The sequence below is a fragment of the Paralichthys olivaceus genome, chromosome 3 (assembly GCF_024713975.1).
Source record: "Paralichthys olivaceus isolate ysfri-2021 chromosome 3, ASM2471397v2, whole genome shotgun sequence".
In the NCBI taxonomy this organism is placed as follows: domain Eukaryota; kingdom Metazoa; phylum Chordata; class Actinopteri; order Pleuronectiformes; family Paralichthyidae; genus Paralichthys; species Paralichthys olivaceus.
In genome coordinates, this window is record NC_091095.1 from 12,081,106 (window position 1) to 12,103,517 (window position 22,412).

The following is a 22,412-nucleotide window of genomic DNA, read 5'->3' on the forward strand; positions in this document are numbered from 1 at the left end:
GGATAATGTTTTGGTCAGGCTGTAAATGCAGTCTTTAAAGGATAGTTGTGCAGGGAAATCCCCAACTTTATTCAAGGTAACGAGATGTTTCATTTTGGTCGTGTTGTAATTGTGTCACACCTGTAGCTTTGTCTGTCTCTGCTTTAACTTCTGGGACAAACGAAGTATGAAACAAAACACACTGTTAGCCACTTAGCCAGATAGCTGTTTTTTCCTTCCACTGTTTGTATTGGTCACTCGTAATAGATTTTCATCGGCAGTGGTGAACGGCAACAATGATCCCACGCTACTTCATGATGTCATCAAACTAGGTCTTCTGTTATTGTTCTTATTGAGAGACCTCTAGTGTAGGAAGTAACGTATTGGACATTCAAATCAACTGGGTACAACAGCAACACAGTGAAAATACGCTACCAGCTTTATTTTGTCACAGCAAGCTCTGAACTACAAATAAATATCTAGATTCTGCTAACTTTTACCTCCAACACATATATATTAATTACTGGACTCAAAATAAACACAAGCTGTGGCATCACATTGTTATTCTCTTTTGTCTTTCTACTCAGATTTTGCTGAGCCTCTCGCTCTGCCCTCCATGATGGATCCTGGTCCCTCCACCAGTGACAGCCCCATGGGTGCCGCCACGCCTCTGGCCAACTCACCCCCCGAGGAGAGCATCGCCATTCTCACTTCTATGGGCTTCCCCCGCACTCACAGCATCCAGGCGCTCAAAGCCACGGTCAGTCCGCTGCCCACTCTGTTCTTCATGTTTGCTCTTTGTATTGTTAACTAACACAGACAGGTTGCAGTCTGTATTTATTTTTCTTCTTTTAATAAATTATTTCTTTCAGCTGATAATTCTTAATCCTCAATGTTTTGAGGCCTAATTCATTTCTTCCTGTGGCTGTATCGTGTAAGTGGCACTGATAACAGTGATTTGTTTTGAATGAGCACAAGGAGAACTGAGCAGCCAGCGTGGGATGAGATGGTCGCAATTTCTGATCTGAAAAAGAAAAAAAAAGAAAACATCCGTAGGAGGTGCTCAAGCCTTTGTCTGTTTCTCATAGAAACAATTTAGAGTTAAAAAAAAAAAAAAAGTTGAGCGAGAGACAAAGTGAGGAGCAAGAACCACCCACACAGTTTGATAAGTGTCTCTTAGAAGTGCAGGACAAAAAAAGCACAGCGACAAAACCTGGCTGACACCACAAAAGTTGTCAGACAAAAAAAAGTAAAATAAAGAAATTGCAAACTTTTCATGTGTTTATTCATAATGGAATGAAAAATGCACATTGCTACCCATTACAAAAAACTACAGAGACCCCGTAAGGTCAGGGCGAGAATTTATTTAAGGATTAGTTTAGCGGTCCCTCACAGTATGTTTACTATGTTGAGTGTGTTCTTACAATAGTTTCTCCTCATTTCATTATCGGTGCTCAAGTGTGCAGTCATCAGCTGTCCTCATGAGAGACATCTTGATCTAACAATGGAATAAAATAAATTAGTCATTTCAGTTTACAATCACTAATTATATACACATCAGTTTAGCAGTAGTACTATTTTTGTATACTTACACACCCAGTTGAAAGTAAAATTCAACAAGCTGCTCTGAACTGCAGGGGTGAGGGGAAATCTGCTCCATATTAGAGTGTGGATACCAGACCCAAGTCATTCATACACTGCATCTTTGTGCAGCATTGCCTCTATCATACATCATTCACATGTTGCTGGCAGAGCCGTCAGGGGCACTTTGGGGGTTTAATATTTTGCCCGAGGACACTTAGGCACATGGAATGGGGGGAGATGAGGATCAAACCTCTGACTTTCTAGTCAGTGGATAACCCGCTCTACCTCCTGAGCCACAGCTGCCCCAAACACATTAAGACGTAACGCAAAACTAATCCTCAAGAAAATCTTGCTTTAAGGGGCTCTGTAAAAAACATGAAAGAAACTAGACGATAAAAACCGAAGTGAGAAGAGAGGGAGGTGTTTCAAAACAGGTTGAGAGGATGAACGCCAAGCTCTGTCAGTCAAATTTGGACTTGGCTGACCCAGTTGTTTGCTTTCCAAACTGCAAATTTAACAGGTCGTACATGTCCGAGTGATTAAAGTGGTCTGCTCTCTATGGTGTTTACAAATAGTCCCCGCAGAATAAGGTCTCCTCCGCTGATGAAGCCTGTCAGGCTTAGAAACAGGATCTGCCTCGGTGACATGTGGGGACACTGCATCAAAATGTGTGTGAAAATGTACAGTGCAAAAGTTGGTCAGCTCCCTGTTTGGAGATGGCCTCTGATTCTCACGTTTCACATTTCAAACTGCATCCTCTGCAGAAAGTAAGCCAGCAGGCAGTTAGACACAGAAATAGACTCCCGACTTCCTTGTTTATCACCCGTAATGGCACCAACATCTGAAAAATATTAACACTTATGCCCCACGAGGGGGATGGAGGTGTGAAGCAGGGAAGGGTCTCTGGGCTGGTTTATTATTAGCCTAAAATCAGAAGAAGGAACTTTTTTTCTTGTCCTCCAGCCTCTGTGAAAAAAGAAATGAGCTCAACTAAACCTCCTCCTGCCCACCTGCTCTTCAGATGAGACATTCTCCAGGAATCACACCTTTACTTTATATTAAAAGCAAACATCCTCAGGGGGAATTTAGCACAGACAGATGCCTGCCACCTCCTGATAAATGACTGCTTAATTTAACTTGCTCCGCATCTGACTATTTTTATGCTAAGTTTGTTCAAGATACGAACCACAGGAAGAAAACAAGATAGAATATCAACATTTCTAAACCCCATCCCTGATTGTATCAACATATGTCATCTATTTAAAGCCCATAAGTCTTCTGTGGGAAGGTTTTTTCCTGTTTTCTAAACTTTTGTGCAGCTGCAGACATTACTATGCATCATTCTCGCTGCCATAAATCCTCCCACAGCGTGTTAAATTTGCACCCCTGACATATTTAAAAATGTTAAATATGAATTTGTGTGAATGTCTGTGAGCTTATAACGTTATCTGTGTTTCCATTTTCTTTCAGAACAATAACCTTGAACGAGCGCTCGACTGGATCTTCACCCATCCGGAGGAGGAGGAGAGCGACGTCCTCTCAGACATGGCCGACACGGAGCCCAACGACAACGCTTTCTCCAACGCCAACTCGCACAGCGACTCCACGCTGTCACCGGACAGAGAAACATCGGGCCCCCGAGTCAAAGACGGACCAGGACGTGAGTGACTCTGCACGAGCGACCTTTCATCTGTCTGGACTGTCTTTGTTACTAAACCTAATCTAGAGGAACATTAAGTTATTAGAGTTGGACTTAAACAAACCTTCATTTTCGTCATTTTTTCATTTTCATTCAATATTACAAGGCACAAATCTTACTTACAAAGGATTTAACATGGGGTCAGAGTAAACCTGCCAGTTTACATTCAGTCCTAATTACTGTCTGAAGGATGACACATCGTGTGTTCTGGTGCTGCTGGGCACTGACCTGCTCTGTCAGAACAACTCAAGGTGCAGCGGCATGAAATCATGATTCACAGGCTTTTTAATGTCTAAGTCCAATAACATTAATGCATCCTCATCAGGGACAGAGGTGTTGAAGGAAACGATCACTTTTCAAGTCCACCATTATTCAGGTGCATTGAACCACTTTCCATTTATGAATTCCTCTTGTCCATATGTACCATTAACAAAATCATTCCCAATGCTCAGTCAGTGTAAGAGATGGAGAACAAATTCACCAGGCAAAAAAACCCACCACAGTTTATCTGAAGCTAATACGAGTGTTTTTACTTTGTAATGCCCCCTTTCTGTTTACTTTTACTGCCATGAAAGAGGGAACTGTATACTGATGAGTATACAGTTTTAAAGTATTGATAACTTGCCTTTATTTTTATTAGACACTGCGAGAAGGGACTCGTAATGAACCTGCCGCTCAAGGCGTAAACATCAGAAGCATAAGGCTATAAAGTCACATCACACATCTATAAAGTTTTATACTAAAATGACTGTAAGTTTGGAAGATAAACACTTGGGTTGTCAGACTGCTGAGGCCTCATTTAAGCTTCAGAATGAAGCGTTTTCTCTAAGTACAAGAAAAATGAATTTTGTTCCCCATCGCTAACACTGACATTTCTTTGTTGGCCCATCACTCAAAGGCAATCATGAGGAGAAAAATGAAAAACCTGCTGCAGTTTCTGACTATTGTAAGACTGACTGAGAGATTGTGAAGCTCCAGTGATTCATCATGTGAGGATCATTAACAATGCAGATGCTCAACTGCCTGATCATATACAATAAAACAAAGAAAAAGAAATAAAGATAAATATTTAGTTGAAATCATATTGACGGCTTCATCACTTTGAATTTTCTCTTTGCTTTTAGTAGAAACATATTCTCAGCTGTCCTTGTCCAAAGAGGACCTTGTTTATTATAAATATCCTTTAACAGTGTCTTTTAGCTGCTAATTCTCTACTTCTTAAAAACAACCAGGTATTATCTGACAATAAGCAATTCATAAATAATGATTGTCTTTGATTTTTAAAATTATTTTTCTGCGCTAGGCCCTGCCTTTATTAGTTTGTTGCATTACAAACTACTGAAAATATTGATTGTGTTTTTTTGCATTCCCTGTTTTGCGAATCTTAACCATCCTCTTTATTTTAAACTCCTCTGTGTTTGTTTATCACAACATCTATTTCTATTTATTCCAGGTTATGAGCTCTTTGCCTTCATCAGCCACATGGGCGCATCCACAATGTCTGGACATTATGTTTGTCACATCAAAAAAGAGGGAAGGTGAGTTGTACACAGTCTCACAAAATAATATTTATACATTTATTTCTTTGTAAAAAGCTTGTAGAATATTTTTTAATGACTTTCCTGTTCAGCAAATGTGGATTTTTTTCTTTTCTTTGTCAGGAAATGTATTTTTATCCAAAATTAAATTATTATCGTGAGCTTTTAAAACCATAATACAGAAATTAAATTCTTTAAAATGACAGTCTGCTTATTGAGACTGCATGAAAACAATAATTGACCCATTTCCTTTGTCAGTCAGTTTATAAATAAACTGAAACCCTATAATTATTCCCAATAATTTCAGGCAGCACTTAAATATAATGTGCCGTTTTCCTGCAGGTGGCTGATCTACAACGACCACAAAGTGTGTTTGTCAGAAAGGCCTCCTAAAGACTTGGGCTACATCTACTTTTACCATCGACTGTCGAGCAGTTAAAGTGAAGTTCCCGCCCTCCTCCACCCTGCAACCTTTAAAGAACGACAGTCTTTCACTCAGACGACTGGCAGACGACTGTGTAACAGCCGCAGTGGAAACGATGGAAACAACCTCTCAGACCAGCTGCTCGCCTTACTGTGATGTCATTCAGGAGCAACCAGGAACACTGGTCAGAAAGGGAAAGCAATGTGCTTTATGTGCATTTGTGTTACGTTACGCTTTAAATGTACATTTCAGTGTTTATGTTTCAAAAGAAAAAAGACGTTTTCTCTACAGTACAGAGGGATGTGTGCAATCTTTCCACTTTAGGACTGTTCTGGACACAATAATGCCACATATCAAATCCCATTGTTCCTCCTGCTCTATGCCTTCAGCTACTGTGCCAATATTTTCAAAGTGGTACATTTTATAAATGTATTTTGAAATGGCAGTGCTTCACTGCCAGCCCTGAAATGCTCTGAAACTGTGACAAAAAACAACAACCAGGACATTACTGTGCCGTTGGTGGCTTTGCAATTTCCTTTGAAAGAGAAAAGAATGTTTTCAATTCCCCGGGAAAAAATTATTTTCAAAGTATCTTTTTGTTCGGGTGCCGAGAGAAATAAGCAGCACACCGCATGTATGTTTCAGAATGAGGGGGGGGGAGGAAGTCTGCACACTGAGGTACACTGGCTGAGTTATCAAGACAAAAGTATAATCTGCTTCCCTGAAAGCACTTTGTTTAGACTAGAACAAGTTCATCGTTTGCACCTGATGCAGCAGAAGTGGACGTTTTTATTCACCAGATACGAGCACGCAATGTGATATCAGATTTCTACTTCGGTTCTGCTGAACCTGTTAAACAATGAAGTAGCTGGAAGTGCATGTACAGTAATTGATACCTTATTTTTAGGTGGCTGTCACATCATTTATACTCATGTACGTTATATAGAAGTTGTAAAGAAGTCCACACTCCTGCAGTAAACCTATTTTATCCATTATTTTTGCCCAAATTGCAAAATACTTGCATTGTAGGCTAAAAAAACTTGGACTCTCAGCAGCAGCTGTTCCGCTTTGGTTCTTTCATCACTCTGACAGATTCAGACTGTGACCGCAAAGTTAAAATTAACCCTTCTCTTCGACCTCTTACCACTTTTTTTTTTTACAAGTCATTTAATTTCATTTGTACATCTAGAAGCAATATGCACGACAACCAAATCTCCTCTGGCACCTGCTGTAAGAGTGACTCATATCTCAGTGCTGAATGTATCGTGGTGCTCACTGCAAACAAAAGCTCTTCATCTCTTGATACATTATTATATCCTCTGACTGTCAACATCATCTCAGTGTTTATTCTCATATCCTCATTATTTACTTTTATGCTGCATTGAACTGGACTTGAATCCACTTTCGTTTTTGTCATCTCAAAAAAGAACTGATATTTTGTCACTTAATTCCAGAGCGACGACCTTGACATGTGGTGAAAGTGTGTCACTCAGCTGTGCACTTCAGGGGCTTGTTTTAAAGGTGAAAAGTGACTTTACTCTGCCTTGTAAAAATTTGATGTTTGAGCGTTACAGGGAAGGACAGTCCTCCGACCTAGAAGGTACATTTGCTTGAACGTTGAAAGAAAGATTGCGACATCAAAAACTGGAAGTCTGGAATATGTTTGTCCTTTCAAACACTTTCATGTGATGACTTTTAAAAACGACATAGGAATCGTCTTTTCTTGTGAAGACGATGGAAACAAAGAAACTTTATTGAAGGCCTCAGATAAATATCTCACATCCCAGAGTGAAACCGTATCTCTGCAGTTCTCCCTCAGCACAGATTCAGTTTTATTAAATCTCCCCTCCATCAGATACTACGTGCTGCAGTCTTCATTGTCTATGCAGCAGGAAATTCTCAAAGGTCTTTCTATGCAAGTCTTGTTTCTGCCATTGATAAAAGTTGTCGTCTTGCTAAATGATGTTTAGTTTTGAATGTCTTCAGATATCCTGTGCAGATACCCCCTCCCCCCCGTCGTCCTCTTGATTACACCATTATGTCATTTTCTGTTGTTTTGTTTCGGCTTTCGCTCCAGCTCGGTCTCTTCCATTCTTCTTCTTTTCGTTGTTAAAACATAACGGTTCAATCTGTCACAAAGAGGCTTTTTCACTGTCAGCATGTGCACTAGACGTTGACATTTAGTCATTTGGATTGTACCTTTGTACTCTTGTGAGTTTTGTTCTCTTTTCTCATTTAACGAAATGTAAAAAAAAAAAAAAGGTTCTTCACCTGTTTTTACTCTGTTGCCTTTTTGCAAACAAGTTTGTGCCAGTTGTGTAGTTCCCATTACATAGTTTTTCCTGAAGGGAATATTTTAAGTTGACTTTTGTAATGTATGCCTTTATCCAAAAAATGGCTTGGATGTATGTGAATAGAGTCATGACAGTACAGTGGCACTGTTTACTTACAATGTTTGGATAATTTAATAAACTACACCTTTGTTGAGACTTGGCTTCTTTTAACAATGAACAAAGAAACGTCAGTTCAAGAGACACCAGAGCGTAGAATATATAACAACAGTTTATTTTAAAAGATTACTTTCATATTGTACGTTTCAAAGGTGCTAATGCTTTCCTTGCGATTATACAGGGAGAGTAATATGCATTATAGTAGGTGTTTCAGTAAATGAACTACTGTATATAAAGTATATATTTTCTAAGTTCATTCATCAAAATATCAATTTATTCATACATCTGATGCATTGATAAATAAACCAGAACAAACTGCCTTTGTACACATGTTGAATTAAAGGAGTGAAGTAAGAAATGTACATGTACTGATAACCCCAACCAATGAAGCTGTGATTAACATTTTATAAAGAGACTCAACACATTTCAAAATTGTGTCGTTGGTTATCAGCAAATTGGCAAAAATTATTATCCTAAATTTAATTTGGTGAACCCTGCAGAAACCTTATAATAGAACATTATAAAATAAACAATACCATGAATAAATACAGAGAAAGTATATAAATCAATACATTTTGAAACATTAATTATTTCATCCAGTTTTCTTTCAGGATAACAAAACATTTATTTTAATTTAATTTAATTCTTCATTTTTATCCTGAAATGTCCCTTTTAAAATGACCATATTATTTCATTCTGTCTTTGATACTTATCATCTTTTCAAACTCTTTGTCCATCAAGGTCAAAGCTGCTCTAAAGTCTGTTTTTGAAAAGAAGCCAAATGAAATATTATTTCATGTGATCAGATTTTTATGTGATCAAACTGAATTTATATGACATTAAAACTTCATACAAGTGCATAATTAAGTATTTATAAGGTTTGAGACATTAAAGGAGACATATTATGTTAATTTTCAGCTTTATAGTTTTAATTTGGGTTGATACTTACAATGGTTTTTATGCTTTAATGTTCAGAAAACATTACTTTCCTCACACTGTCCACTCCTGCAGCTCCTCTGTTCAGCCCCTGTCTCAAACTCTTGGTTTTAGCTGTTTCTGTTTCTTTATTTATAGGCCAGACTTCTGACGAGACATTTCAGTAGCACTGTGTTCTGTGGGTTAGAGGAGCTCCTTTTACTGCAGACTTTGGGCTTTTTAATTTTTCAGAACTTTTACAAGAGAAAAACTGAAAAAGCACAATATGTCTCCTTTAAAAACATTTGGTGCAACAGCTTTAAAGGTTGGGGTTATTGCAGTGGTTACCAGGTTCTACAGTTGTAGCGTTACACAAGTGTTCAAGCTCAGGTTAGTTTGGAAGAAATGAAGTGTGTTGCGCTGTAACACTTGTTTCTCTGCTCAAGCTTCGTACACCCTCTTGTTCTATGCAAGAAAAAGCCTCTTGTGTAGAATGTGTACTGAATATATACATCAGTTCTTGTCAAGGTTGCAGATTTTTAAAAGTGTATTGTAAAAATATTGTAAGGAAACTTCATCGTATATTTCATTTGTATATGTTAGTGGAGGAGAAAGAAAGCACATCCATGTATTTCATGCATACAAATGAAAATAAAAAGCATCCACAGCAAAGAAATGAAGGAGGATCTAGCATGCGACCCTCCTCAGTTCCTCAGGAGCATGCGTTAAGCTAGGTCAGTTCACCTGAGAAGGTTCAGTAGTAGGTTCTACAGAAAGAAAGTGTCGCCAGGCATCCTATCTCAACGCACTGTAGTATGACGTACACAGTAGAAGTTTAGATTTCAAGCCAGCGATTAAAGGTTTCTCTTAAAAAAATAAGTTCTTCATTTCACATCTCTGGAAATGCAAAACAAAAGCAAAGGTCCACAACCCCATAGCAAAACTAGAGTTGATCATTTTACCAGACATCAGGTTTTTCGAGTTTCTTCAGTTCAATGTTGACAGTGAAGACAGATGGGACGACCGGGGACAGAATATGTGTTAATTTAAAGAAAAGAAAAGAAGAAGAAGTAGCTCCTGGCCTGAAGAATAACTCCTTTCTCAACAATCTCTCGGGCAAATGTTACAAGTTACATGTGTTTATGGAAAGAAAAGTGGATGGAGTGAGCAGGTGAAGCTGTAACATAGACAAGACTCAGAGTCCAGAGCTTTGATGTATCTATGACTCAGTACTGGTGCTAAGAGTAACACACTGACACTGGAATCTATAGAGCCATGCAGCTCTCAGACATTAAACAGAATACTATTGAAGGACATTTGGATATCACTCATTTCATTTCATTGAAAAGCTAAACTTTCAACTTCTGCAACTATCATCATAAAATCTCAGAGAGTGAATACATCTGTGCTTCCTGCTTTGGCTCCTCACCTCTGTCATCTTGTCACTCTGAGGGATATTGTTCATGACACACACATATGTGCCGTGTCTCACCGGGGCTCCTCCGCCTCCTTCATCCATCTGACATCATGGCTGACCACAGAGACTCTGACTACAGCAGCTACTTGTCTGTTTCAGGATTGTAATGTATTTGGTTCAATAACAGAGACGCTGCTGTAGACTTGGAAAATGAGACTTTTCTTCTCTTAAGTGCATCTGGGGTGAGTTTTAAAGAGAACACTTGCAGCGGCCCAGCGGAATAAAACATGTGCCTGATAACAAAGCTTGATGGTTCAGCACTGATTTCGTCAGGTCCAATTGAGGATGACGACATATCGCTACACCACAGCATTATAAAACATGAAGACTACACGTCCACGTCTACTTTTCTCTTGTTTTTGTTCTCCTCTAGTTTCCTAATGGTACAGTTGTACAGTTTAGTAGATGAATGGCTATCGCACTGGTCTCTGGTTCCTGCTGATATCGCTGCTTCAAAGCACAGAATCACTCGCCTCCTTTTGTTGAAGGACAAACCGACAATTCCGAACGGCAACATAAAACACAACCTTTTTGCATAGGATCTGAGATAAAAACAACCTTCTGCGGCGCGCCCGGGCTGCAGACACGCCTGTCAAACACCAAGCTGCTGAGCTCTACTCTACAGCAGATTATCCATCATTTACTCTGTGGCACAGTGAGGAACGGGATGTTCACTTCACAGAGCGACTTTCAAACTGAAAGTGAGGCAAGAGAAGCCGTCAGCTAAAAAGCATGGGTATGGAAAAAGGAAAAGAATCACTGCATTTCATACCATCATGTTGGATGAGCTCATGTCTAGTTTACTTCTTGTTTGCATTCTGCCCAGGCTTACATATATATTTAAATCATAACATAATGACCGAGGCAAAGTGATTTAATTAAATGTACGAGCTTCGCTGTCTGTGGAGACGCGGCAAAGATACAAATGACTGCATTAGGAAAAACCCCAAGCTGTTGCTGTGGGTCCTGGCCTGCAGCTCCATACACATCATTTACCTGTTATTATACTGTATTGAATTGAATACAGTGTGGGGAAACTAGGATGTAATGCTGACATCAAATGCTAAAGCTTCTAGAGTCACTACAGGGGTTGAAGATGAAAAGAGAACTGCAGCAACAATCGTTTTTTTCTCTGTTTGTTAGAAAGTTTCCACGCTAATGAATTTTACAGATCACGTCGCTGCCCAGCGTCTGTGTCGACTTCTCTGACCAGTCAGCGTAAAGGGAACAAAGAGAAGCTCTGAGCCAAGACCAAACAAATAAAACCCCCAACAAAACAAAAATGAATGGCTCAGAAAGCTTTAAAGTTCAGTAGACGGCAGTTAGTTAAAGAAATTGAAAACCAGTCTGAAAATGGCTTTGTGGGTTTTTTTTGTTGCCATAAAAATAGTATAAATAAATATTCGCATGCATTTGAGTAAGGCTTTACAACCCGGCTTCCACATTCCACTTGGGTAAGGAAGTTGTCTGAAGTGCAAAGGGAAACATTTCTAAAAGTATGTTAAGTTTTAAAGAAGAATCCGTTCATGAAAAAAATGCTTATTCATGCAGTATCATTACTTTCTGTTGAAAGAGGATGAAAACAAGCCAGGGACAGGAGTCGAAGGGTCCAGGTCATGTGGCGCAGTCTTAATCAGTTACACTCTAATCTGACCCTCAGGCGAGTGAAACAGTTTTGAGTCTTAAAAAGTTTTTTTCTTTTCCTCCACAAAACCTGGTCTTTACCCTGCAAACACCGAGAGAGGGTTCCTCTGTGAGACGCTCCAACTGTCTGCCTGCCCGTCTCTCCTGGCTCAGCTCTGTTCCACTGGATGAGTCGGTTTTTAATTGATGTGTTCTCTAAGGCATTGCTCGTACAATCTTTGCCTGTCCTTGTGCTCTTCAGGGAAATCACAAATTGCAGTGCAAATCCATCACAAAGCAGCCACTTCAAGCACTTGGAAGAACCTGTCCTCGGAGCTGCTCCAAGGTACTTGGGCGGAGAAAAAAATCTTTGACGACTGCAGTTCATTTTGACGTGCATAAAAACCACACTCTAGTCTCTAACATCCCATCCTGTCTTTTCTGACGTGTGCACTTTGGGCTTTTGGCTGTTGGGTTAAAAACTAAAGAGAGTAAATTTTAAAGGGGGGGAGATGCTGCCATCACTACCTCCCATTCCTCAAATGTCTAGGTTGAAGGCCCGCATGAGGAGATCCAGGTCGCCGATGTTTGCAGCCTGGAAGAGTTCTGGTTGGTCCATCATGGACAACGCTATCCTCAGAGCTGCCCAGATGTTTCCAGACATCACCTGGTGGGACTGCTGGCGACTCCGGCTTTTCCTCTGAAGGCTTAATGCAGTCAGGAAGTTACTGGCCGCCTCTCTGGGGAAATAAATGCAGTTTGGTCAAGAGGCTGATTTTCAGACAGTTAAGAGAGACAAGTTTGATGAAGTCTCTTCAATGAATAGTTTAATCCTATTGGTTCTGTGACAGTTAAAACTATAGACTGTGAATAAAGATGGACAAAGTGTTTCAACTTATTACCGTTGTACAAAAATGAATCTAAAATATCTGGAATACCATCCCTCAGTTTTAACGTCATTAGGAACCAGAGTCTGTGCAGTTGTGATCGTGGTGTGAAGCCGTAGTATTGAGGTTCTGCTGATACACAGGCTCGACCAATCACGAGTCAAGTCTCAGCTGTCAATCATGACATAAACCATCTTTGAGAAAGAAATTAAGACCATCTACTTTGACTTTTTACTTTAGTTTGATCCAAGTCCCATCCACTAACATGGAGGAGACTTTACGACCTATACTGCAGTCAGCCAACAGGGGGCAGTCAAAATACTTTTGGGACGCTGTCATGCAGCAATATTTACACAGTCTAAAATTCAGTATTATGGTTAAAACCTATGTAACCAAGCGTCACATAATACCAGTGGAGCTATATACAGCCTAAACTCAGTAATGAATGATATATCTGCTGCTCCAGCTGACTGCAGGCCAGGCCAGCGGAGGTAACACATGAAGATTGAATTTGAGATTGAACATAACATCTGGCACCAGGTAAACATTCAATATTTATGGCACAGACACATTGAGCCTCGTTGGTGGGGGTGTTTGGTAGAAAGTAGTTCCAGCGAGAAATTGAATTTACTACAAGTGTTTTAAATGTTATCGTTCAATACTCTGGACGCCACAAACACTATTTCCCTCCAATGCATCGAGATGGAGGCAGAAATGTCTTCGTCAGGGAAATAAAACACAAAATATCTGCATAAAGGCGTGTTTAATAATCTTTTTTAAATTTTGGTGACCCAAACTTTAAATTGTTATATCTATTTTTACATTTCAGTGTAAAGCTGCAGGAACTTTTCCAAAAAAAAAAATTATCGAAACAAACATTTTCACATCAGTCCATAAATGTGACATTATTATTCCTTAAGAGTTTACAGACTGATTTTAGTTTTCTATTCAACAAACCACGTGTGTCATACATCCTCACTGTGCTTCTCTTAAGGCATAATCAATAACTCAATCTATATATTGAACTTGAAACCTGAACTTAAAAACCACGCTGTGATAATTATTGATAAATATGATTATGATGATTCAATTCATGAAATAAAAAGCAGCACGGCAGCGACATGGGAATAAAGTCTGATAATTAAATATAAATCAAATAAATACACAGTAAAGCCATAACCCTTCACTTATTCCCAGTGATTGAGAAGCCAGACAAGAAGCTGTCCCCACAGAGGAGCCTCGTGTTGGGGGATGGACTCAGCAGCAGGTGGGGGAGCGGAACCGTTCATTCCCGGTGTACCGGATGAACCGTCCCGCTCCATGACGTCGCTGCTTCCGTCTCCTGAACGTGTCGTGTCGCTTCAGAAGAGTTTGTAAAGAAACATCGTTTCAGGACAGTTTGTTCGCCTCAGCCCTGACGGTGCTTCCTCCTCCTCCCTGACTCCATGACACCGGATAAAAACAGACGTGTCGCCGCTTCTCTTCACCGAGGTACGTGTTCAGTTTCATGGTTGGGACCTGACTATGTCCTGGCGCCACAGCATCAGTTCCACGCATTTAATCAAACGGAGACAGGATAATTAATGTGACAGAGTGAACTGAACGCGGGGACACGTCCACATTCACAAGCACAACAAGTATCAGTGTCTGTCAGAGTTCATCTCCAGACATATCTCTGTCTTTTAGTCGAGTTCATCTTGAGCATTTCAGACAAACTGAATGAAGGAAGTGCTTCTTCTGTTGAGCTCCATTAAACCTTCTCTCAGAAACCACACTCCTGCCCTGCTGACCTGGGATCCACTTTGCTGCTCATGAGTAATGGTTCTGAATATCAACCTTTGGCAAAGCCTGCCGGGCTCCAGCTGTGTGGAGATCATAACCTGTGTATACAGTCTATGTTGCACATGGACAGATGTGCCATTTAGTTTAGTTTCAGCTGAAGTGGTGAACTATGAGTTTCCATGAGCAGCTCTGCAACAAACCTTCAACCCAGGTGCTAAAAGAAGACAGACTGCATTCATTCGTTGTAACTGTGAGAAACCAGTGTCATCAATAGGTCGAACCACAAACTGCAGTAGCTTCTCCTGTAACTTATAACCAACACCTCATGAACACACAGAGACCTGTGTACCCTGGGTCAGAAGACACCATGTACACCTTAATTCTAATGACGTGCTATAGTTAAAGACAGGTCCAGTGAGTCCCCAGGCTTGTTGAAGGGTGTAGCTTGCCTCTTGTTTACCATGCTTGGCCTTCCAGTGACTAAACCAATCTCTAGTCTGAGTTCTCTCGCCCTGTCCCTTCACCATATCACACCAATTCATTTGTTTCAGTGACGAGGCTTGTTGTCTGGCAGATGCATTATGATTCTGTCATGGTCATGATTGTGGTACTTCTGCAATGTTTGGGTATCACGAACGCTCTGAGCTGAATTGGTTTCGCTGCACATTTCCTGCCTGTATATTATCGGGTTCACAGGAAGCTCAACGGATAAAAGAGGCGCGTGTACATTTTTCTCCAAGCTCCTCTTTTTATTTTCAGCCACGCGTTTGAGAAATATTTCAGTCAAAATCATTAACTACTACATTAATCATTACCAAGCCTTTATGCATATGTGCTGATAGTCATCAGCTCATAATAATTAATAAGACGGTGGTGTCTGCTGCAGGTCACTGATTTTGTGATTTAAATTAGAGTTGCTGTGATTAGTTGACCGACAGTGCTTTGGAAGGGCTTTGTCAGGAAATGAGTGGACACACTGAAGCTGGTGTTTGGACTGCACAAAGAAGAATCCACATTTTAGCTGATGTTGTGCTTGTATATCTAATATGCTGTTACTGTATAATCATCTCTCCCCAGTCTATGTGCTGAGTTTGCTGTATGCTTGTGGGGCATGGTGTAATCACAGTGTGTTGATTCCAGCTATCTGAACATAGTCTCTCAAATTCATTTTTTTGTTTTTGCACTTTGCAGATATTTCGTCATGAGTGCTTCAATTATTTGAGTTTTCACTTCTGGAAAATGACTTCAGTGGATTTCTGAAAGCAGCTTTAGTAATGCAGATAAAACAAAGCGTCAGGTCACTCACTTGTGTGACCCCAGGTTAATACAGCTGATGCCCAGGTTGTAGCGGGACCTGATAAACCCTGGCTGCAGCTCGAGAGCTCTGGTGTAAGCCTCCACTGCCTCCTCGCTGCGGTCCCCGTTTGCCAGCGTGGCTCCGAGGCGGTTCCACAGCAAGTAGTCCTGTGTGGAGGAAGTGGGTTGGAGGTGTAAACAATGTCAAAGGGTGATAAACGATAAACTATTTTTGGGGAGGTTCGCTGTGGTGCCTGTGGTCTGATGCTGTCAGCTTTAAAAAAATGCATTCATGGATACATTTAAACATACAATATGTTACTGCGTCCGCTATGGCTCTCTGAATCAAAACAAAAGAGCTAGTTTTATGATGTTGTGAAATGGTGTGGGATCATGGGAGTTATAAACTTCAACACCATTGCTGATGTAAATCTACCTGAGGTGATGTATTAAAGTTTTTGCAGCAAACTGCAATGAATAATCTTGACTCATTACGAGTGAGAAATACAAACAGTGGAAGGAAAAAACAACCGACTGGCTAGCAGTGAGTTTTTCCTTCGTCATAGATCGTTATAGAAGGAGACCAGAATGAAACGCTCAGTACCTTTAATAAAATTGGAGATTTTTCTGGTTTTTAACATTTAGGACAATGTCAGTACACAAACAAACAAAATATATAACAGTCCAATTATTCCAATGAATAATTGTTTCATATTAGATCTTTACACTGGATAGTTCCTAATTAAGCCTGAATTAAAGCTCATCAGCAGCATCTATTCAGTTATTAAGTCTTAAATGCTGCCTTGTTTCAAAGGCCCTGAGAGGTACCCCACAGTGTCTTAAACAGAAAAGTGCAAGTGAAATAGAGCTGAATAATCTGGGCTGCTAAACAACACTCAGCCTTGTATCTTCAGTGACAGCATGACAAAGCAGTTTTAGAGCAGCAGGCTATAATTCACTTTTTTTTTCTTCTTCACAAACAACTATAAAGTGTTTTGAAGCATTGCACAGCTCCCTGTTATAAAGCACCCTAACAAGGGTACGTCGAATGGGTTGCATTACATCACACAGGGTGTCCTTGTCGTTGTTTCCCACCTGCAGGTAGACAAGCACATTCAGAGGTCATGGTCTGCTGCAGTACAGGGGTCCTTCATCTCCGTCTAAGCTTAGTCGTGGGATATAATTATCTCCCTTTGTGTTTGGAGCTATTTTTTCGGCAGGGGAGCAGATATTACCAAGTCAAATGCGGGAGGTTGGATTTAACAGTGAGTAATATTTGTGTCCCTGCCTGGGACAGTGCTGGGAGGACGGAAACTGATTTGCATAAAGTAGGTGGAGAAAGGTTTGTCCCCATATTTGTTTGCAGGTCTGTTTTGTTTGTTGTGTATGTGCACGCTTCAGTGTATCAAACATTTGTCGAGGTCCATTTTTGTTGTTGTCTCTCTCTGTGTGTGTGTGTGTGTGTGTGTGTGTGTGTGTGTGTGTGTGTGTGTCACTTGAGAGTTCATGAGGCCAGTTTGGCAGCTCCTTGCTCCACATATTGGTGTGACAGTCTGATGTGCCTCACTGCATCGGTTTGCATGAGCTCTCCCTCGGTGTTTTGCAGCTCGGTGTCTCGGAAGGACATGTACATACTTGAGGACTTCATGTCCTCATGGATGTGTTTGCGTTGAAACCTGTGTGAAAGATTGTTTTTATGTGTGCGCTGTGAGCTGTTTGTATGTCTGTGTGTACACTTGTTTTGTTAGCTCATATAGGCATGCATGTGTTTCTCATTATAAATAAAATGTAGCTGCCATAATATGTTGGTAAGTAATGTCAGATATCGGTCTGAACTTCCAAAGGATAAATTGGGTCATCGACGCTGTATTTAATGAAAAGTTAGACAATTATTTGAATCTAACATTAATTTCATAGTTGACACTGCATTTTGGAGTTTTCTTCCCATTTTTGCCCATTTTGTTTACCACCAGTGTCACTGGCTTCCCACAAGGTGACAACATACAGTAACAATTTTGTAAAATGAATCCTCTGTGAATATTTGAATGAGCCTCTGATCAGCTGTAAATACTGTTTCATGAAAGGCTTAGTTTACATCTTTGGCACAGGGCACTGCCAGCTGGAGTCAGCCAGCTGCCAGACATGTTGTCTCTGTAAGGAAACTAGTGCTCACCGCCAACCACAGCTTACAGTCAGATCCAAGTCAAGTCCAGACTGGTTTTCAAAGCCAGTAGATACTAGGAGAACTTTGAACAGACCCATTTGCATGGTTAGATACCACTCAGAATCATGGGAACAATTTGTCTTAGGGTGAGCTGACCCATTAAAAATGTGCTCATTTACAACTCAAGTGACATTATTACCCCGTGTAGAACTCCATCTTGTGTTCTATTAGAATCAGAAAGCTTCATTGTCATTGCACACCATGATGAGACAAGGCTTTTGCCATGGTGAATGCGCCCTGAGCTTCTTTCTAGTTGTTAGCTGCAGCCCTAACTTTCATTATGTCAGTTTGTTGTTTGTTTCTAAAACCACCACGAAAGAGATTGTGATTAATTTATTTCCTTCCCTGGTTCTATTCTTTCTTGGCCCCATCCACTAGGACACAAGTCGACCAATGAGAGCATCTCTGTGGGTGTTTTTGTGTGTGTGTTTGTGTGCGTGCGTGTGTGTGTGTGTGTTCCTACCTCGGGCCGTACTGACAGGGCAGTATTGAAGGCCTCCACAGCTTTGTTGAACTCTCCACTGATGTTGTAAAGGACCCCGAGGCCCGTCTGCAAATCTGGGTCAACACTGTCCGAGTTTTGCTGAACTGCTTCCAGGCAGAGCTCCTTGACCTCTGGTAGCAGAGAGCTGTGGACGCACACATGGGCACACACACAAACACACAGATAAAGATTAGTAACAAGGCTGCTGAGTGAGCACTCCTAAGATTGCTGTGCTACGATGTGTATTGTGCTTCATGTTAAATTTCTGTCAGTGCAAGAAAATGAGAGAGAAGGACGACTGCTTCAAGAAAAGATAAAGTGAGGAAGGAAGAAAATGAAGAGAAGGGGGGGGGGTTATTGACGCACTTATATATATGAAGTGAGTCATCTATGTTGATAGAAATAATAGTTTAGTGTCTTGGATAACTAATACCAGGGCTTTTACTTTTTATTAGAAATTCAAACATTCGTTTGACTGTGGAGGGAAAAGTTCAAATTTGAACTGCAGTAACCTATTTGAAGTAGTTTGCTTCCTGATCCAGCAGGGGGAGCTCTCTATTACCTTGACCTGTTGCATGACCCATCAGTAAAGTAAGCCAATTTTACCAGGGTTCCTTCAGCTCCTTAAAAAGTCTTGAATCAAAATTTAGGTTTAAATGAAATCTCTTCTCTCTCAGTCTCAAATTACATATATTAAATTTAGTGCAAGGAAAATGTAGGATGCTAGCAAGCAAAGCCGCCCCCGAGCAGATATTCATGAAACCAAAATGTCTGAGAAGCAGCGTGTGGAAGTAGCTTATTTTGGGTTCCACACCATAGATGGCCAATTAACAAAGAATGGCAAGTGTGTTTGTCATCGTTGTACCAAGTTACTGCCTTAGACTTCAACAATGGCAATTTTGCAAGCTCGCCTGTTAGTTTTCCAAGTGAGGCAGTTAAAAGAGGCACCAAAGACGAGTGGAGCAACATCAACTGTGCAACCTCGTCTGATTGTGTGGGCGTGCAGGGAAAGGCATTTAAACAAATTGCGTGTCATGTCAAATTCGTTCAAACTTTTTTTTTTTTTGAGAAAGTTACAGTCTTAGTACATACAGTTTAAATTATCTTAATTAAATAGCCGATTAAATGTATTTGTAATTTGTTTTTATTTTGTGTTGTTTGGCAAATGGGTCACTGTGATCTGGCCATCATTACCTCATTTTCAAGCTTTTCTCTATCAGCTTCTCTAATTTAATTTTCTGAAAATAAAATTAGAAACGTTCATTTTTTGTTTCTATTTACTCGTAACTTACTTGAAGACAACATACAATAAACTTAGTCAGTTTTGGGCGTTGATTGATGTGTGAATGTTATTTTGTATAATTTAGTTCTTATGTGTATCAAAAGTCAGTCCACCCTGTGCATCGCATGTTGTTCTACCATCTGAATGAATGTCATTAACCTGACTCTCTGCATCACGTCCTGGATCAGATCACACTCGCTTTGTTATTGATCCCTCATTGTTCTCATTTATCCAGCTGAAGTTCCAAAAAACATTTCTCTTTCCTGTCAGGCTTGACACACTGCAATCTCTAATATGAGAGCTAGGCTCACAGTTTGAGAACCACTGCACAGAAGTGAAAGATTAAAGAAATGACAGATAGACTGTTAGTTCTACCTCACTGGGCATTTGCTTCTTAGCTTTTGGGTAAAGATAAGGATTGCCCTTTATGTCATGTCTTATGGTGAAGGAAAGCTAGAGGAGAGAGACGTGCAGAGAGAAGTGCACAATAAGGGTACAGAGAGAGAGAGATGGAGTGAGCAGCAAAAAGTTAGGGAAAAGGATATTGCATGGATTAAATTGGAGACCATAGTAATTGGGATGTACCTCTATCCCTCCACATTGACCAGACGATCAATGATGTGATAAAGTGCTGCTTTACCTTGGAAGCAGAATTAGGCCTTTTTTAAAATATTTTTTGGGGCTTTTTTTTATGCCTTTAATGACAGGACAGTAGAAGAGAGACAGGAAGCCGAGAGAGGGGGGAACGACCTGCAGTAAAGGGCCGGCCGATGCGGGATATGAACCGGGGCCCACTGCAGCGAGAACTGTAGCCTCTACGCATGGGGTGCCGGCACAACCCACCACGTTACCGGGCACCCCAGAATTAGGCCTTTTTTAATCTAACAACTTCATTTTTGTGGCTTAAGAAAACACCGGCAGTGTGCTGCTCAGAGGTGTAAGAGTTGTTTGACAAGATGGATACACGTGGCACCATGTATGTTTTCTCGCCTTTCAAATTACACCAATACCAACTGTGGTCGAGAGACCTTGAAATCAGCTTTTGGACCCTCTGACAGCTTAATAGTATTTTAATTAAAACAAATGAGTCTGAATTGCTGGAGGACAGCACATGATATATCATATGTTTGTTGCCTTATCTATGAGGCTGAGCTCATAAGTAAAGGCTGCAATTCAAAATGAGCTTTTTCTTCTGTGTTTAGGGCCTCTCGTCCACACGCAAACAGCATTTTAACTGACTAACTAAAAACAACAACAATGGCAGTTGACAGGAGAATAAGCTCAATGAGCATGCTCACAATGTTCTTATCTGGTATTTGATGAAGTGTGGAATTTATATGATATTAGGGTAGCTCACACTGTCAGCTGAAGGGACGTGAGGCTTTCCTCTAGGTGATAGCGATGCAATTCTCTGTCATTTTATATGAAATTTTATATAAAAAGTCTCCTTAAATGAGAATATTGGCTGTGTTTCTGTGCTATTTACTACAGAAAACTTTGTAATTGTTTGGATATTCAGTCTAAATATTCTACCTTTCATACCTGCCAATGTTGGGAGCATGTGACATCCTGCGTTGAGAGTTCGGGGATCCCATCAGGTGGGACTTTCCTTTCAGCAGGTGCTTGTACTTAGGATTGTGCCGTAACCAGCGGAGCAGGGCCTCACAGGCGTCATTACGCATACCAGTGTTGGTCAGGCTCACTGCCAGAGCCATGAGGGCCGGTAGGTTGTTTGGGTGGAGCTCCAAACACCTGGAGGGAACCCGGGGATGGGAGAGGAGAGGTGGTGAGAGGTGCGCACTTCAAAGGGAAGACTAAAGTTGATGGGCATTAATTGGGACAGGCCGAAGCAAAGGAACATCAGGCAGAGGCTAATGATTTCTGGTTCACGATGGATGAGCTGCTCCTCTCTTGTACAGGCTCTGCTGCAGAGGACCAGGTCTGCATGCTGCCCTCACAGGCACGGTTTGAAGATTTGCATTCGGTTAGCCTTTGGTGGATGGTTACATCATCAGTTATATCATGGTGGATGACTGCCACTAAGATCTACACTGGCCTTTGTAATTGAAAAGGAAAGAAGAGCAGCGCTGTGTTGGATGAACATCTTGGATTATTTAAAAGAAGAGAGGCCAACACAGGATTTAGCTTTCATCAAGATAAACTTCAAGCCAGATTTGCTTCAGCTGACGTGCCAACTTCCTTAAAATCCGTGTAAGCTCAGACAAACCAAATTATTTCAGTCCACCACTGCAGTGTGCTGGAGGTGAAGATTACATAAACTTTGATTTGGGTTACACAGATCCACTGTAAACTTACAAGGATGCGTTCCTTGTGCAAGATGTTGACTTTGTAAACATACAAGGTTCCAAAAAATGCAAGTAATCCATATTTTTGTGAAACAACCACATTTTCCATGGATATAACTAACATTAAAGTATTTCATAGATGGTTGCCAAATAAATACATTCATGTAAAGTAACTATAAATAACAGTTCTTTAGTTCTAATTCTTTCCATTATTATGTGGATATCCAAATATCCTGCAGCAAACATTCAACAAAATACAGCAGTATTGTAACATACTGCATTCTGGTTGAAGACAGGACTAATGCCAGGTAAACATCTAATCTCACTTCAAATTCTCCTCTCACAGATGGAGCTATTACATAATCAGCAAAGTAAAACACAAACCATGCAAACTAAGATCTAAATGGTGTTTTAGCATATTCATAAATGCGTTGGATTAATCAAGAGATATTTCAACGAATG

At 40.5% G+C, this 22,412-nt stretch overlaps 2 protein-coding genes and 1 long non-coding RNA gene across 8 annotated transcripts in view; 2 read left to right on the top strand and 1 right to left on the bottom strand.

Moving 5' to 3' along the window:
- Positions 1 to 7,713, top strand: part of usp13 (ubiquitin specific peptidase 13) — a 29,948-nt gene extending 22,235 nt beyond the window's left edge. For 2 of the 3 annotated variants that reach the window (XM_020081273.2, XM_020081275.2), the window contains exons 18-21: positions 567 to 739; positions 3,034 to 3,223; positions 4,716 to 4,800; positions 5,143 to 6,854. In XM_020081273.2, coding sequence (XP_019936832.1) covers positions 567 to 739; positions 3,034 to 3,223; positions 4,716 to 4,800; positions 5,143 to 5,239 — 545 coding nt within the window. In that variant the 3' untranslated portion in view covers positions 5,240 to 6,854. Of the gene's footprint in view, positions 1 to 566; positions 740 to 3,033; positions 3,224 to 4,715; positions 4,801 to 5,142 lie in introns of all 3 variants that reach the window. The other variant, XM_020081274.2, reaches the window with a different exon arrangement.
- A 4,378-nt stretch (positions 7,714 to 12,091) lies between these two features.
- The window catches only part of pex5la (peroxisomal biogenesis factor 5-like a), a 78,275-nt gene continuing 67,954 nt past the window's right edge, over positions 12,092 to 22,412 (bottom strand). For all 3 annotated transcript variants that reach the window (XM_069521958.1, XM_069521957.1, XM_020080546.2), the window contains 4 exons: positions 21,187 to 21,396; positions 18,342 to 18,507; positions 15,665 to 15,822; positions 12,092 to 12,429 (listed from right to left, as the gene is read on the bottom strand). In XM_069521958.1, the coding sequence (XP_069378059.1) occupies positions 12,228 to 12,429; positions 15,665 to 15,822; positions 18,342 to 18,507; positions 21,187 to 21,396 (736 nt within the window). In that variant the 3' untranslated portion in view covers positions 12,092 to 12,227. The remainder of the gene's footprint in view (positions 12,430 to 15,664; positions 15,823 to 18,341; positions 18,508 to 21,186; positions 21,397 to 22,412) is intronic.
- Positions 13,927 to 22,412, top strand: part of LOC109625335 (uncharacterized) — a 102,399-nt gene continuing 93,913 nt past the window's right edge. For both annotated transcript variants that reach the window (XR_011240603.1, XR_011240602.1), the window contains exon 1: positions 13,927 to 14,067. This is a non-coding gene — a long non-coding RNA (uncharacterized lncRNA). The remainder of the gene's footprint in view (positions 14,068 to 22,412) is intronic.